Below are 17,364 nucleotides of genomic sequence, written 5' to 3'. Positions count from 1 at the left end.
CCACTGGTCAATTGTTCTCACTGTCCGAAAATTTCTCCTCAGTTGGTCCTCTCCATGATAGCTTCCCACCCATTGCTTCTGGTCTTGCCTTCTGGTGCCTGGGGTCTCTTCTTCCTTCCACACAGCAATAACCCCGAGGGATCAGTTGGAACGAGGGGGGGTGACAGACCTCAAGTCTTTGGTGCAGAGTGGACTCGATGAAGGCCTCCCTTCTTTAGTTGGTCCTTTCTAGCCCCAGGATTCTATGGTCCGCCTTCTTATCTTGGTGAAACTCTTTCAGCGTCATGTCTAGGCAGTTTCCCTGTCATCCAGGCAGGGGTGGGATTCAAAGCTCCCAGCAACCGCTTCACTGCCCAGTTGCTGGGTGGACGTGGCCAGGGTGGGTGTGGCCTACTCCGTTTTTCACCTCCCCCCAGGTCCAGAGGCCCTCCGGAAGCCGGAAACAGGACCACTTCCGGACTTCCAGAACGCCCGTTTTTTGCCCTCCCGAGCCTCTGTGTGGACCCTGCACTTACCTACATCCAAAACAGGCTTCATGGAGACTCCTGGGAGGGGAGGGGAGGGGAGGGGAGGGGTGGGCGGAGCCAGCCAGTCCATTCAACTACAGGTTCAGTGAACCAGATGTAAATTTCACATCCAGTTCACCCGAACCGGTCCAAACTGGTAGAATCCCACCCCTGCATGGCGGTCATGGTTGTCCCAGATGGGATGTCTTTCAGTTTCCCATTCTGGGTCCTCTATTCTGGTCTGCCCAAAACTCTACTGCAGATTTGGGGTACGAAGGAGGAGGGTCTCTGCAGCAGAGATTAAATCTGTTTCATTGACAGCAGGAAGTGGTTTTAGGAAAAAAAACCCTGCAGGATATCTTATCTAAGTTGCTCAAGGGCCCAACCATCTGTCCAAAATGCCAGAGGACCAGATCCTCACTTTCAGACTATCCTTCAATTTATCATGGCATAATAACAATCTGTCCTAACTCACCCTTTTGGCCTGGGCTGAATTTCAACCCTCATAATTCCTAGTCATCGAAGCTAGGAAATATGAGTGCCGGGATCCAGTAAATCTGAAAGGCACTGAGTTTAGGGAAAGTCACTTTTTATAGATCACAACTTACTGTGTCAATCTATGACTGCTGGGATCATAACATATGTTAAGTTTTAGAAGTGCCACAAGCACTTTGGTCACAGTTTCTGCTGCATCAGGTTACTGAGGTTACATCTGTGGAAAAATGCTGGGCATTAAAGCCATGATGTCACTGACAACCTTAATTCTCAGTATTTTTTTCTCTGGACATTTTTAAAAGAACAGCTTACTAAGTGGAAATTAACTCCAAGGAGTGAGGAAGCCTTCTTAGTGTTTGGACAATTAAGAGCTATAAGTGGAACTCTGGAATCATTAAAACTATATGCAGGAATGGGCAGAAGCTTATTAACGGAGGTACTATCAAATACATCCTGACATTTCTTTTCAATCTCTTGATGCAAAGTTATTTGCCCCATCTGTAAAATATAAGGTAAATCTTAATAGCAAGTTGTTTGGAGCACGTGCTCCAGCAGTCTCTCTCTCTCTCTCAAAAAAAAGAAAAGAAAAGAAAAGAAAAGAAAAGAAAAGAAATGGAGATAATTAAAACCACGAGGGGGAGAGGCCGCAACGGCTCAGTGGTTAAAGATGCTGAGCTAATCAGCTGGAAGCTGACAATCCAGTTTTGAGACTCGAGCGTAGCCCAACAGGGTGAGTTCCCGTTCTTACCTCAGCTCCTGCCCACAGAGAACATGCAAGAACATGGATGTGGAGCAGGAAGAGGAGGAGGAGAAGAAGAACACGGGAAGCCCAGAGTCACACGTGGGGAATGTTCAGCAGTAGCTCACAAACGTTTGCCCAATCGATTCTCCACTATGAATTTCCACAATGAAAGGGATGACTTAAATCCGGGGGAAACAGGGTAGGGAAAATGTTCACCGATGTATAGATATATAAGCTACATAATCAATCCATTTATTGAATATTGTATAGGGAGGGCAACTCACGGTGAATTTACGCTGGAGAGCGACGAGCTGCGAGATACAGACCCTCGAGTTTGCTTTACAAAACTGCACATGCAAGAAACAGAAGAACACAAAAGTGAGAGGGAAAAAAAAAACCTGGGGGGAAATCTGTAAAGAGAAAAAAAGAGGGGGGGGCAGGGGGAGAGAGAGAAGGGGGGCGTCGAACAAACTCCAGGACCGAGAAAGTGCAGGCTGGGAACATGCATTTTGGAAGGAGACCGTTTTCAGCAAACTTCGGGATAAGCAGAGGCATCGTCTGTTAAACCAAAAGGGGAAGAGGAAATAAAGCAAAAAAAAATAATTTTTTTTTTAAATGTTAACTGAAAAACAACAGTTCCAGAGGAGAATCTGGTGTTTCTACACCCTTTTTTCCCTTGCAAACATTGTGTCATCCAAATATCACTCCTTTCAATTCAGAGAATTGTGGGGTCCTTGGTGCTCTCTGAGCTGGGTTGTTCTCTTGCAGATGTTTCATGACCCAACTAGGTAACATCATCAGTGTTAGAAGGGAGTAGGGTTGGGCTCTGTTTTTAGACAAGAAATTCAGAGATAATTCAGAGAACTACCTGGTTTCCACAAGGAGTGGACCTTGGCTGATGCTAGAATGTCACAGTGTTATACACAGTTGAAAATAAAAACTTACTTAATCCCACTTCCTGAAGGAGGTAAATGGAAGGAAGGAAAGAAGATATTTCTAGATCTATGTCATAAATATATCACTTTTTTAGTTCAAAGGACCAGAGTGCATTTTGTGGACCGTGTTAGGCAAAGGAAGGGATTAGTATTGTCAAAGCTGCAATGGTGTGTTCAGAGTAAAACTCTAAAGCTGAGGTTCCTTTGAGCTGCCTCTTACTTTATTTTCCTATAAGCAAATTCCACACACGCCCTCCCATATTGTCCAAGCCTTAAAAGCACTAAGTTTTAACAGGTGAAAAATAGGAATAACGGTCAATTCTGCATCTTAATTTCTCATTGAACATTAGCTTATCAGAGAACACTTTGAATGCAGAAAGTGGAAGGGATGAGTTGGTTGGAGAAGGAAGGAAAGAAGGAAGGAAGGAAGGAAGGAAGGAAGGAAGGAAGGAAGGAAGGAAGGAAGGAAGGAAGGAAGGAAGGAGTTGTGGAGAAGAAGGGGGAAGGGAGAGTGGGTGGAAGGAAAGAGTGGAGGGGAAGAGAAGGGAAAGGAAAGGAAAGGAAGGAGGGAAAGAGGGAGGAAGGAAGGAGTCAAAGGAGTGAAGGAAGGAAGGAAAGAAGGAAGGGAAGGGAATGTCCAACCCCAGTTATCACTGTGCTATCTTCTTTTAACTAACGAAGGTTTTTGGATCCTCTCCAAAAGCCACCTCAGGGCAATGCATTACTCTCATCCCACTGGAGATGCCACCATCGCCCCAACCCAATGCCCTGCCCTGTGAAGTAACACGGGACTGTCTAAGGCGAACATGTTTCATGAAGTACAAGATGCAAGCGTTTGGCCAAGAGGAAGGTGGGCACAGAGAGAGAGAGAGAGAGAGAGAGACCAAAGCCACTTTCTGAATGACAGAAAGCCATGGAAGAAGCACTGACTGACAAGGGTGCGTTAGGTTGACAGGAGAAAGCGGCACATGGGAAACTAAAATGAAGGAACATACAGCAAAGGAAAAAGAATCCACGTGAAAGCAGAGCATTCCCACAAAATGACCAGTGGTCAGGTGAGGAGCAGAAGGTGGCCTAGTTACCATGACTTCCTCCTGAGCAGTAATCAGAATAGCAGAAGAAGAGAGTTGGAAGGGTACTGGTGGTCTTTTAGTGTTGTGGCCCAGACAGTGAGGAGGTTGGGGAGGAACCTGGGCCAGTCCTGGAGTCTGGGGAAGGCTCGGACGAGGGCTCTGCATCAGAGGCAGAGATGGGGCCAGGGCCATCCGACAGCTATCAGCTGCCTTCAGAGTTGGAGATCAGTGAGGCAGAAGAACAGCTGGAGCCTGTTCTCATTGTGCGCATGTGCGGAGCTGCCAGGAGAAGGGAACAGCTAAGGAACAAGGGTCAACTCGGACGTAAAGGCACAGGTGGACGGTGAATGGCCCCTCCCCTACGGTATAAAAGAGGAGGGAAAGGGGAGTGGGGCTTTGCAGGAGACAATTTGTTCATCCCGGCATGCTTGCCAAGTATTGCGGCGTCTGAGAGATGTCAGCCTGGCCACTCTCCAAGCCTGATAAAGGTCTGTAAGTGGGAACTAGCATGAAAGACTGTTGGCCGGGACTTTGTTGGAGAGGAAACTCATTGTAAATCAAATAAAAGCAGTTTATCGGGATGAGGACTCAGCTTCGTGCTGCTAGGGGAAGACCAGGCCAGAACATCTAGTCCAACCCCCTCCTCATGCAGGAGAGCCTATGCCATGTTAGACAGGTGGCTGTCCAGCCTCTTCTTAAAAATCTCTGGCGTTGGACTTCTGGGGTCAACTTCTGTTCCACGGATTAATTGATCTGGGATTATAGGGTAACAGAGTAACAGAATTGGGAGGGATCTTTTGCGATCTTCTGATAAGCAAAGCCCCTGCGGAAAACCAGATTTGCTTAACAACCGGGTTCCTAGCTTCCAACTGCACCGATGCGCTTAAGAGTGGTGGCAAGAAAGGTCACAAAATTCCCTTAACAAATGTCTCACTTAGTCATAGAAATCTGGAGCTCAATTGTGGTCATAAGCCAAGGATTACCTGTAACTGATTCACAGTGTTTACCTCTGTGTGGAATGCTCAGATCTGAAATGTTTCACGCACACACACACACACACACACACACACACACACACATCTAACATTTCTGGTGCTCCACAAAACTCTTCAGGTGGCAGCCATGAAAGCTTGTGAGGTCTTCACAAAATCCATCTTAATTTGGGATTCTCTCTCATGGGGTGCTCCCATTTTATCTGGTGGATGACAACACAAAGTGACACACGGACAGAGCAGGGAAAAACTGGAAGCCACAGAGCTAGAAGAATGAAGTTAAGAACCTTCCTAGCAGGCCACGAGTAGGAAAGGTGCTGGACCCAAAAAAACTTTGACAAAAGTTGGAGGTGATGGAATGGGGATTGAAAGCAGCAGCTCCCAATCTTTGGGGCACCAGGGACCAGTTTCGTGGGGAAGGTTTTTCTGCAGACCAGAAAGCAATAGCAACAGCCCTTAGACTTATATACAGCTTCCCAGTGCTTCCCAGCCCCCTCTAGGTGGTTTACAGAGTCAGCCTCTTGCCCCCAACAATCTGGGTCCCCATTTGACCTACCTCGGAAGGATGGAAGGCCGAGTCAGCCTTGAGCCTGGTGAGATTCGAACTGCTGAAGTGCAGGCAGCCAGCAGTCAGCAGAAATAGCCTGCAGTACTGCATTCTAACCACTGCGCCACCACGGCTCAAGGATGTGGTTTTGGGTGCTTGCCTGCATCCCATGGATGGGGCTTTGCTTGTTTGCGTGGCCCGGTTCCTGGCATGTTGCGGGCCAGTGCCAGCCCACGGACCGGAGGTTGGGGACCCCAATTCAAAGAAGAAAGGCTGATATATCTAAGATAGGTAAATGCCATCAACTCTTACGCTGTGATAGAAATGTTGGCAGCTGACAGGGGACTGACGTCGGCAACCTCCTTCGCCTTCTGCAAGGCTAGTTTTTGGTTGGTAGCTTCTTCCATTTCTTCTTCATCCTGCAAGGGAGAGCAAGGGTGCCGAGAGAGAGACTTGATTCGGGTCTGTAGAGATTCTCAATCATCCAGGTCATGGTAGTCCCAAGGGGTCTTTTCCAAAAGGCAACTGGACTTTGTTTTTTTCTTTGAAGACATTTTGCTTCTCATCCAAGAATCCTCTTCAGTTCTGACTGAATCCTTCCATTCCACATCATTCAGTCAGAACTGAAGAAGCTTCAGTGGATGAGAAGCAAAACCTCTTCAAGGAAAAAAAAAGTCCAGTTGCCCTTTGGAAAGGCGCCTTTGAGACAACTTGATTCAAATAACTTTCTTGTTTTCTCTTCATTTCTCTTTTTACAAGATAGATATTTTTTATTTCTGAACTGTAGTTAAACCCTTGAGTGATGTCCAGGGGTTAGGAACTTCCTGAATCTCATCATACTTCCAAACATAGTAAGAAGAAAACTGTTCTTGGTCCCCATAAGCATGTGGGATTGAATTTCCAGTATCCTTCCCAGCTGTACAACATTCTTTTTCAGCTGCCATTAAAGTCAACAAACTCTGGATATTACCTAGTTTCCAGAGATAAAGCCCACTAAATTCTAACAGGAGCTGAGGATGCTTGTAAAACATTGAAAGAATATTTGTTGCTCAGGGTTGAACTGTGGGGTCCTTGGTGCTCTCTGAGCTTGGTGGTTTGCTTGAAGACGTTTCCTGACCCATCTGGTAATCATCAGTGCTAGAACGGAAAAAGCAAACTCCAGTCTCTTTTGGCACTGATGATGTTACCTAGTTGGGTCAGGAAAGGTCTTCAAGAAAACAACCAAGCTCAGAGAGCCTGAAGGACCCTAAACTGTCAGGAATTCAAGGCCATTTAATCAAAGGAATAATCTACTTCCCTCTCAAAGGATTACACAGTTCTCTCTCTCCCTGTCTCTCTCTCTCTCTCTCTTTTACTCACCTTGGTCAATTCTTGTGCGTTGGCCAGGTTGTCTACAGCAATGGCCAAGAAGACATTCAGGAGGGTATCTGATTCAGCAGTTAAGGATCTCATGAAGAACGTGACTCTCCTTGTGCTAAATCAAAGAGAAGAGGTGCCGTTTCTTCCCAAACAAATCAGAAGGTAGCAAAATATAAGATACCTGCATTTGGCTGCATTAGAAAATAAAATTAAAAAGAGAGGAGGCGAGAAGGTCCATCAGAACAGGCAGCATCGTGCACTTTTGATTCTCTTCTAAACGCCTCGCCTCGGCTGTCTCAGTCCAGCATGAAATGTCTAGTTAAGAACTTGTCACTCCTGCTCTTCTGAATATTTTTTTGCCTGTGGCTACATGCTCGGTGTATATCTTACTGACATTCCTCCTTTTCTTGGTAGCGCTTCGCTATGTTAAGCTTGCCCACTGACATTAGGTGCTAAGCACGGCTGCATGGAAGTTTTGTCGAGCAGCCAACTCAAAATTTTATTCTCCAGAGAGTCTTTTAACTTTTTTGGGGAGGTTGAACAGATAATGATGAGAAATATCCAGAAAAGGTTTTGGGGATAAGTGAAGGGGAAAAGTCTTCCGTCAGCCTTGTGAATTGGGAACAGCAAGTGAAATTTAAAGGAAAATTCGGCACCCAGGGATAACAGCACAAAGATGGTTGAAAAATAGGCATGGAGAGTCATCTGATTAAATTTTGATTAAAAGAAGGAAGAAAAACCCCAACCCTTCCAGCTACAACTAGCGTCCGATATAGAATTGGGGTATTTTTAGAAGGTGAAATCTTAGATGAGAAGAGTTTATTTTAATAAGTATTGCAAGTCACATTACTTGAGCACTTATAAAGCAAAGCCTGTAGAGGAGCAGCCAGAGCTGGGAGCGGAGTTAAGTGTGTTATCAGTTTAGAATCATTACGCGACCACAAATGGTTCACGACCAACCACTTTTGAATTCTGTTAACTGTTATCTGGCGCCTATTTAGTATTAGTAATACTAGTAGATTAGTCATCTAATATAAAGCCACAAGTTTGCAAAATTCCCTCTTGGAGGGGTTGGGGGGTTGCTGACTCAGAACCCTTCAGACTGACCTCATTGGACTACCAACCACAGCTCCTACAAATGAGGGACAGTATTTCCCCCAGGTATTTCTAGAAAAACCCACCAACAGGAGTAACCGTTAATGTAACAGTCTACATTAGGTTGCGTAGGCTGCAATTCAAGCACTGTTGCTTTCCAACTACAGAATTATTATTTAATTTGCATCCTGTCTTTATTATTTTTACAAATAACTCAAGAAGGCGAACATGTCCAACACACTTTCCTCCTCTTATTTTCTCCACAACAGCAACCCTGTGAGGTGGGTTGGGCTGAGAATGACAGACTGGACCAAAGTTACCCAACCGGCTTTCATGCTTAAGGTAGGACTAGAACTCCTAGTCTCCTAGTGATTAGCCCAAAGTCTCCTTGCCGATTTTCATGGCTGAGGCAGAACTAGAACTCACCGCCTCCTGCTTTCTAGCCTGGGGCCTTCACCGTCAGACCAAACTGGCTTTCTGTCAGTTAATGAATTACTAATGAAGCAAGATCTAATCCAAAGCTATAAGTATCCACGGCCGTGCAGAGTAAACCCAGGAACACCCGAAGCGCATCAGAAGACGTGTGCTGGATTATGACAAAGGGCTTTCTTAATTTCATTCATTTAATGTCGTTATCCACTCCAGAGGATGCTGAGCGGTTTACATAACCCATAAAAAAAAATTAAACCATTAAAATCCGCCCAAATGGGCAGTTCAGACTAAGATAACTAGAATAATAATCAGTGGGGGGAGGGGGGGGAAACACAATACAGCAGAAGCATCCAATGAGTCACATCCACATTAACACCAAATCTGGGAACTATTCCAGGTCTTGTCCACCTCTTAAGCGAAAAGGGAATAGACACAGTATTTTTGCCAGGCCTGAGTCAGGGGAGGGAGGGAGGGAGACGTCTCCCATCGTCCATGGCTGGAAGGTTGCTCAGCTGCCTATTTGAGGCAGACTCTCAGGCACAGAAGCTCAGTTCTGAAATCCACCCAAAAGGATTGTTTTAAACACCTCACAGACACGCTCCCTTCCTCCCCATTTCAAAGACACTACAGGTAATCCTCGAATTATGACCACAACGGAGCCCAACATTTCTGTTGATCAGCAAGGCATGTGTTAGGGGAGGTTTGCCCCATTTTACAAGCTTTCTTGCCACAGTTGTTAAGTGGATCACTGCAGTGGTTAAATGAGTCACATGGTTGTTAAGTGAATCCTGCTTCCCCGTTGACTTGGCTCATCAGACGGTTGCAAAAGGGGACCACGTGACCCCCAGGAGATGTTTCAACCATCATAAATACGAGTCAATTTGCAACGGTCATAAGTGTGAAAAACGGTCCTAGGTCCCTTTTCCCCCCAGTGCCATCGTAACTTTGAAGGGTCACTAAGTGGACTGTTGTAAGGCGAGGATTACCTGCAATGTTTCCTGAATGTTCCATGAAATCGAGATCGGATTCGTTCACGAAGGAAAAGAACACCCAGCTGGGCTTGGGACGAAAACCCCCATTTGCTTTCAGGAGCTAAAGAGCCTAATTTAAAAAAAAAAAAAGAGCAACCACCGCCGAGAAGCAAAGAAAGAATCTCATCTCAGAGCCAATCAATAACTTTTGCTAATGGCTTCCCGGTAACTTCCCTTCCGCCTGCTGCCCATTAAAGAGAGGCCTTGCCGAAGGTCTGAAGCGATGCAGCAACATCCAGGCTCCCGCAGGGCAAGGATACAGTTCCCGAAGAGGGTGAGGACGATGAAGTAGACAGAAGAGAACATTCCAGAATGGACACCCCCTTGGGATTCGATGCCCTGGTACATCACGGCATTCCAGTCTTCCCCGGTCAGGATCTGGAAAGTCATTGAACATTGAGAAGAGAAAAAGGGGCTGTGAAAGAAACGTATAAGCCTCTTTTCTCCGAGAACATTCGGGAAGAATGCGGTGGGATCACCACTTCCTGACCTCATTGGACAGAGTCAGAATAATGGAGTTGGAGGGAGCTTGAAGCTTTCAAGAAGAGACTGGACTGTCATTTGTCAGAAATGGTGTAGGGGTGGGGTCTTCAAACTTGACAGCTTTAAGACTTGTGGACTTCACCTCCCAGAATCCCTGAGCTAACATGACTGGAGGAGGAATTCTGGGAGGTGAAGCCCACAAGTCTTAAAGCTGTCAAGTTTGAAGACCCCACCCCTACACCATTTCTGACAAATGACAGTCCAGTCTCTTCTTGAAAGCTTCCAGTGATGAAGCTCCCACAACTTCTATGATATAGGTATAATTTTGAGAAAAGATAATTTGTTGGCTCAGGGCTGAACCATGGGGTCCTTGGTGGTTTCTGAGCTTGGTGGTTTTCTTGCAGATGTTTCACAACCCAACTAGGTAACATCATCAGTGTATCAATGACATTACCTAGTTGGATAATGAAATGCCCACAAGAAAACTACGAAGCTCAGAGAACATCAAAGACCCCATATATCACCTTTTTTTTAACCCCAATCACTGCTAAGTAGCTAAGTGACCCCTTACATGGACCCTTTTTCTGGTAAACACTTAGCAAAAGTAGCAGAATTTCTACTTTCTTCTCCTTGTTTAGCTCAAGGCTCTGAGTTCTTCTCCTGGTTAAGATTCACAGCCCCAGTTAGCATCCTATGTGGATACAAGAGTGGAAGGTGATATTTTTCAACATGACCTCTCACCCCCCCCCCTTCTCAAACTATTACTCTCATTAATTTAATGAGCAAAAATGCTCATTCAAGCTTTTTTTTTCTTCAAGCAAAAATGGAAAACAGGCTATTGCCTCTGCTAAGAATGCGCCATAGCAGAGAGGATGAGGGAGAGGAATGTTTTTCGTGGCACTGAAAATGAGAAAGCTACAGGCTGTGATACTCTGCCAGAGGGAATCTATGCGCTTCCTAAGGAGTTCCTTATAAGAGTTGTAAGTTCTGGATCGTGTGTGACCTTCTTTCTTGTGTCCAGCTAAGATTGCTAACTGTCTGACTGTCCACATATTTCCCCAAACAGAGAAGGAAGAGGAGGAGGAGGAGGAGAGGAAGAGGAGAAGATATTTAAGGAGGAGGAGGAGGAGAGGAAGAGGAGGAGATAGACAAGAAGGAGAAGAAGGAAAATAAGGAGGAGGAGGAGGAGAAGAAGAGGAAGAGGAAGAGAAAGAGGAGGAAGAAGAAGAAGCTTACCTGAAATACAGTGAGAATGGCAGTGGGAAAGGTATCAAAGTTGGTAGTTGGTGTTTCATCATTGAAGTGAAACCTAGGAAGAGGCTGAGTATTAATAAGTAGGTCGCCCCGGAACATAGACCTTTGAGGGCCCGCCCCAAGTGCCAGAAAACACAAAGAAAATGGAAGCATTCCATAGTTGGTGAAATGCGGGCTCCCCAGCGATCGGTTTATCCAACAGAGAGACTTTTGGATCCAACTTACTGCCCACCAAAAAGCTGCATCCCCAGCAAGGCAAACACGACAATGAAGAGGAAGAGGAGGAACAGCAGGCTAATGATGGATTTCATCGAATTCAGTAAGGAGACCACCAAGTTCCTCAAAGAGTTCCAGTACCTAGGATGTTAAAATAAACCAACTTGCAATGATTACGATAGCAACTCGTTGATGGTTAGTTGGTCAGCAAAAGCTATCTTCCCTCTCCCCTCAGTTTTCCTCTCACTTTACAAAGAGAAACTCTTGATTCCCTCTCTCTGCTGGAGGTGGGAAGAGAGAGGTAACCTCAACCTTAACTCTGTTTTGGATTCAGACAACCCTATGGGCCTCGATGAAGAGCTAACTTTGAAAGAGAGCAAATCAAACGGTCTCTTTTCCTGAGGCTTCAATGAGCAAGTTCAGATGGCCCCTTAGGACCCCAGGCTTGGATATTGTATGAATGAAACTCTCCAGAAAATGTGTGTGGGGGGACCACAGGGAAGGTAAAGGGTTCAATTAAGAATCCTACATCTGAGACATAGATGAGACATTCTAAGTTCTGGAGGGCGGTTGACCTCCATTTTGTGCAATTGTTACTAAACCTCTTTCTGTTCCTCTAAGGGCCTCCCCCCATTTACAACCAACCAACCATAGAAGAGTTAAGACTTTAGGCACCTCCAGTCCCCTAATCATCTTCGTTGCTCTTCTCTGCACTCTTTTCTAGAGTCTCAGCGTCTTTTTTACATCCTGGCGACCCAAACTGGACACAATACTCCAAGTGTGGCCTCCCCAAGGCCTTATAAAGGGGCATGAACACTTCACGTGATCTTGATTCTCTCCCTCTGATGATGCAGCCTAGAACTGCGTTGGCTTTTCTGGCAGCGGCTGCACACGGCTGGCTCCTATGTAAATCGTTGCCCACTAATCAGCTGAAAATGGGGCGGACAGGCAACAGGATCAGCAAACCAAGGGGCACATTTTTAAACCGAAGCAAATTCGCCTGAAACCTACTTGGTGACTTTGAAGATCCTCAACAGTCGGAGGGCTCTGAGCACACTAATGCCAAAAGAAGTCCCAGGTTTCACCACAGCCCAGATGACTTCAAAGATGCTTCCGACAATCACCTGCACAAGAGCAAAAGGTGATGGGTTCAAGACAAGAAAAAGGAAATTAAGAGTGGACAGCCCTCCCTCAGCAGAGGGGAAAGGAGGCGGCACTACCTGTCTCCTGCTTACAACCCAGCCCTTTCCACAGTTCCAAGGCAGTCGTCCTGCATCCATGTTGCATTTCTCAGGTGAATAAATCCCCAAGTAGTCTCATTGACTCTCAGAAAGAGTGCAAATGATCAGAGGACTGCAAGGAATATAAATCCTTCCATCCTCCACCACTGTTCAGTCAGAACTGAAGAAGCTTCTTGGATGAGAAGTGAAACATCTCCAAGGGAAAAGCCCGGTTGCCTCTTGAAAAAAAAAAAGTACCTTGGGGACAGCCATGACCTGGAAGCCTGAGAACCTCAATTCTAGTCCACAGACAGCTTGTTTTACACATTATGCAGAGGCAAAATTTTTTGTTGGGCTTCCCAGCGGAAATTTAATCCTCTGACACAACTATGTAATACACCCATTTATTCAACGCCAGTTCATCGTCCTACATCGTATTTCTAGGCACAGAGTACAAAAGACAGTCTAAGTGCACATAAAAACTGAATATGTATTTAAAAATTGGGTGTGCTAAGTGTTTCCATTCTGCCAACAAGATCAGGTTTAAATGAGTTGTCCCTCTTTCCTTTGCTGGCAACTTGCTCTTCAGATTACACTCAGCTTCACTTTTTTTAAAGCCAATGACATATCTTTGCTATTTTGTTCTTTGGAAAAAAAAAGGGTTGGGGTTTTTTTGTTTCCTTTTCCAGTTCAGCCCAGATGGTCAGAAAATAAATAGGGCAAGATATAATAATACTAATAATATGAAGAATATGAAGAAGAATAAGAGGAGGAGGAGGAGGAGGAGGAGGAGAGAAGGAAGGAAGGAAGGAAGGAAGGAAGGAAGGAAGGAAGGAAGGAAGGAAGGAAGGAAGGAAGGAAGGAAGGAAGGAAGGAAGGAAGGAAGGAAGGAGTGGAACTCCTGGTTTTTTTTTTTTACAAAACTACCTGGGCTATTCAGCATATTACACTTGAATTGCAACTATAGGAGTGAACACAAATTATCTTAACTTGAATCTGGTTTTTTTTTAAATTTAACTCAGGATCACAGGGCAGCTACGAGACGCTGGTCTGTCGAGCAAGAAAAACCAGCAGACACTTGAATAAAACGGAAGGAGGGGGATGCTTGTGCCCCTTGCTCCTCTGACACAGTCCTAAAAATAGCACACACTTCTGTCGGTCAGTACCCGGAATTCTTCTCATTCTCATTGTAAGCGGTCATTTGCAACCTCTTGTAAAATAGAGAAGGGGCTTACTAGTTTGCAGAAATACAGTAAAAGAGGGAAATGAGGGCACCGTCATCTTAATGTATGGGAGGGATATATCGATCGTGATGGGAAAGAGTTCGCTTGCTGGAATGCATGTAACCCCATCCTAGTCTATGTAATCAATCTTACAGAAGCACCTCAGACAAGGACCACTTTTTCATTCGAAGCAGAGGCCAAGATCCTAGTATTTGTCATGCTCCAGTCTTGAACTTGCTAAGTCTCGCAGAACAGAGATGTGCAACTAAGGACTCCAGTTTCTCCTCGATTCCTCTACGGTCAACAACCCGCTGCTCTGCAGCCGCATATGGCTCTTTCATCCCTATGCTGTGGCTCCCTGTCGCTCAAAATATGTGTCACGGCCAACAATGTGCGACACCACCGGCACACGATTTATTAAGCTTTTCGACCCCCAGTAGGCCAACCATGGCTAAATCCAAGCAAAGAAAAGTTTCAGAAGAAAACAGAATTCAACTACAGATGCTAGTTTTGTGGCCACTCAGGAAATAGTCAGGCATGGGAAGGGTTTTTGTGGCTCCCGGGTTTTTCTTTTCTGTGGGTCTCAATGGCTCTTGGAGTGTTTAAGGTTGCCGATCCCTGCTCTATGGGCCTGGATGTAGACTCGGGAGGGAGTAAAAGTCTAGTAGAGAAATACGACACAGCCTGTGACTGGGAACTAACTCATCTTATTAGCTATCATAGTGTTGTGACCTGTTGGCTGCCAGAGGAGGAGGAGATGTGGGAGTCAGCATCAGGGCAACCTGAGAGCTCCGAGGGGGGAGAGGGAATGGAGCTGGCAGAGAGAGACAGAGGCAGAGCCTGGGCCCTCCGTCAGCCCTCAGATGGAGGGTCAACAGCCCCCAGGAGTGGCGGTGGCTGATGAGGAAGAGGAGGAGGAACAGCTGGGCCCAGTGCCTGGTGTGTGGATGCGCAGAAGGCAGAGGAGAGGAGAGCAGTGGAAATCTATGGGCCAGGAAGAGAAATCAAGTGCATTATTGTTTAGAAGGCTCCATAAATGTGTTCATGAAGTCACCAGGAGCTGAGGGTCATTCAAGGACTGGAGATTTCACTTCCACCTTTTTAATGAGAGAAGGTCATCTATGGAGATTCTCAAGCGTCCAGGTCCCGGTTGTTGTTCCAAAGACGCTTTTCACATTTCACATTTGCAGAAGATCTCAAATGATCCTGCCACCAGGGTTTCTTCCAAAAGATTCTTGGTGCTTCTCCCCTCCTCCTTTGAAAATGTTTCGCTTCTCATCCAAGGACCTTCTTCACTTCTTGAAGTCCCAAAGGGGGAAAAATCCATTTGTCTTTTGAAAAAAGCACCTGTGGGAGGATCACCTGAGATCTTCTGCAAATGGGAAGAAGAAGCTATAAAGTTTCATTTATACGAGGGGCTCCTATGTGGGGTGGCCACTTTTCCTATTTTAAAACAGATACATCTCCATGGAAACAGTAGCGGAAGACAGATTCCCGTTTTAAAGCATTATCTGAGTGTGAGAGGAGCAGGAAAACTCAGAATTGGCTCTTCAATTTTGGGGCAGCATCTTCAGCTGACAGATACACCCACATCATCTACAGGTGGCTTTCTTCATTACCTATGAAGACCCGATTGTCATCCAGGTCATGGTTGTCCCAAAGGTGCTTTTTCAAGGGGCAACTGGATTTTGTTTCTCCTTGAAGACGTTTCGCTTCTCATCTAGGAAGCTTCTTCCATTCTGACTGAATGGTGGATGATGGAAGGATTTATATTCCTTGCAGTCTTCTGGTCGTTAGTGCTCTTTCTGAGAGTCATTAGGCCACTTGGAGGTTTATCTCTGCCCTCAGGGTCACCTGAATAGTGCAAATGGCTAGGGAACCTCGGCATTGCTAGAAGGACTGTGTTGTATACAGGAGACAGGTGTGTCATATTCCTCCCCCAATCAGAACTGTAGGAGCTTCTTGGATGAGAAGTGAAACATCTTCAAGGAAAAACTAAGGCCAGGTGCCTCATGAAAAAGCACCTTTAGGACATGAGCTATAGGTGTGAGCTAGCCAATCAAGTCAACACCCAACCATGTGTGATTTAGCACCAACTGAATTCTCCAAGCCTATTTCAAGGGCTGATTCATAGAGGGAACAAGCCCGTTGCAATGTTGATTGTGGCCAACTGGGTCCTGAGTGAGCAGTCAGAGCTGACAGCTTGATTTCAGCCATCGATGCCAACAATGAATCCAGCCTGGCTTCAGGGTCTGATGGTGGCTTCTCCTTCGAGACCTGCCGGGGAAGTAGCTTAATTGGTGTCACTTATGCCTATAGCAAATGGACATCTGCCAAAGGCTATTTTTCCATTCTTGCAAATATGACACAAGGAAGCTACAGGGTCAGAATAATCCCTCCGGGGTTTTGCGGAGGAACACTTCAGAAAAACAGACTATAACAATATTGCACTACCTTCTCTGGCACAGACCTTCGGCTGAGTGCCCTACATGCACAGCAACGAACAGCCAGCTTTTGGGAGCACCATTCTGTGCAGATTCAAGATTTGACTTGAAATTAGAGCTCTCTGCTAACCGTTAAGAATATAGTGGACAGTACACTGGAGCAAGGACAGAAAGTTAGCTGGAAGACTTTCACTCAAGGATAACTAGATCTAGAACATTTAGAGCTAAATTTATGCCACCTACATCTATGCCATTTAGATCTAGATGTATGCCATCTAGATCTAGGCCATTTATATCTAGATCTAAACAATCTAGATATAGACCATCTAGATCTAGAGCCTACATCTAGACACAATCCTTCCTACCCGTTCACCTATGGGGACACCATGCATAAAATCATGATCGTGCAAGAGAGGCCTTGCGTCCTGCTCTCCTTACCCCAAAGTCAAAGCAATTGAACGAGGAATGGAAGTAGTTCCTTGGCCCCAGACCATACATCTTCAGAGTCATCTCAGTGAGGAACAAACCCAGGAAGACAAATTCAGCAAAATCTAGAAGGAAGTAGCAGAAAATGAGCCATAGGTCAGACCCAACTGGTGGGGAAGGACTCATTCATTGGAAAGCAATTGTAAATATTTCACAGAGAACCAGGGTCTCCTGACCACCAGAAGCAACGTTCTGGAGAGAAAACCCAACCTCACCAAACAATTCTCTTTCTTATTCTGCATTTATCTTCTTAATCCAATTGTGTTGGTTTCTCCACCAATACAGAAGATGTCAAACTGAAAGGTTTCAATGAATAACAGAATTGGAGGGGACCTAGTCCAACCCCCCCCCCCAACCCCCACCCTGCGCTCAAGCAGGAAGCCCCGCACCACTTTGGACAAATGGTTATCCAATCTCTTCTTAAAATCCCCCAGTGAGAGAACTGCTGGAGGCAAGTTGGCCCATTGAGGAATTGTTCTCATTCTCAGGCAATCTCTGCTCAGTTCTAGGTTGGTTCTCTCCTTGACTGGTTTCCCTCCATTGTTTCTTGTCCTGCCCTCAGGGGGTTTTGCAGAGTAGCTTCTCCTTTGGGGCAGCCCCTTAAATATTGGAAGGCTATCACCTTCTTTCCATTAAATTAGACATGCCCAATTCCTGCAACCATTCTATGTTTTAGCCTTCATCTAGTCATCTGCGTTGGTCTTCTCTGAAATCCTCCCCCAGATTTTTTAAAAAGCAAACTTTCTTAAACAAAACGAAAAGTCACCCACTAGGAGTGTAAATGATTGCCCACAGAGAATTCCAACACTATTTCAGACTTGGTCCAAGACT

General features: G+C 45.6%; 1 protein-coding gene across 1 annotated transcript in view; it reads right to left on the bottom strand.

The window, feature by feature from the left end:
- CACNA1B (calcium voltage-gated channel subunit alpha1 B) overlaps positions 1–17,364 on the bottom strand; it is a 123,051-nt gene that overhangs the window by 52,178 nt on the left and 53,509 nt on the right. The window contains exons 12-19 of the mRNA XM_087914652.1: positions 16,486–16,598; positions 12,172–12,284; positions 11,170–11,301; positions 10,927–10,999; positions 9,468–9,585; positions 6,650–6,717; positions 5,603–5,709; positions 2,028–2,090 (exon numbers count right to left, since the gene is read on the bottom strand). Coding sequence (XP_087770778.1) covers positions 2,028–2,090; positions 5,603–5,709; positions 6,650–6,717; positions 9,468–9,585; positions 10,927–10,999; positions 11,170–11,301; positions 12,172–12,284; positions 16,486–16,598 — 787 coding nt within the window. The remainder of the gene's footprint in view (positions 1–2,027; positions 2,091–5,602; positions 5,710–6,649; positions 6,718–9,467; positions 9,586–10,926; positions 11,000–11,169; positions 11,302–12,171; positions 12,285–16,485; positions 16,599–17,364) is intronic.

Source organism: Pseudonaja textilis, chromosome 17 (genome assembly GCF_049901715.1).
Source record: "Pseudonaja textilis isolate UNSWEBS1 chromosome 17, rPseTex1.2, whole genome shotgun sequence".
NCBI lineage: Eukaryota > Metazoa > Chordata > Lepidosauria > Squamata > Elapidae > Pseudonaja > Pseudonaja textilis.
Note: the sequence above shows the minus strand (reverse complement) of the source record. Positions and strands in the feature narration are given on the sequence as shown.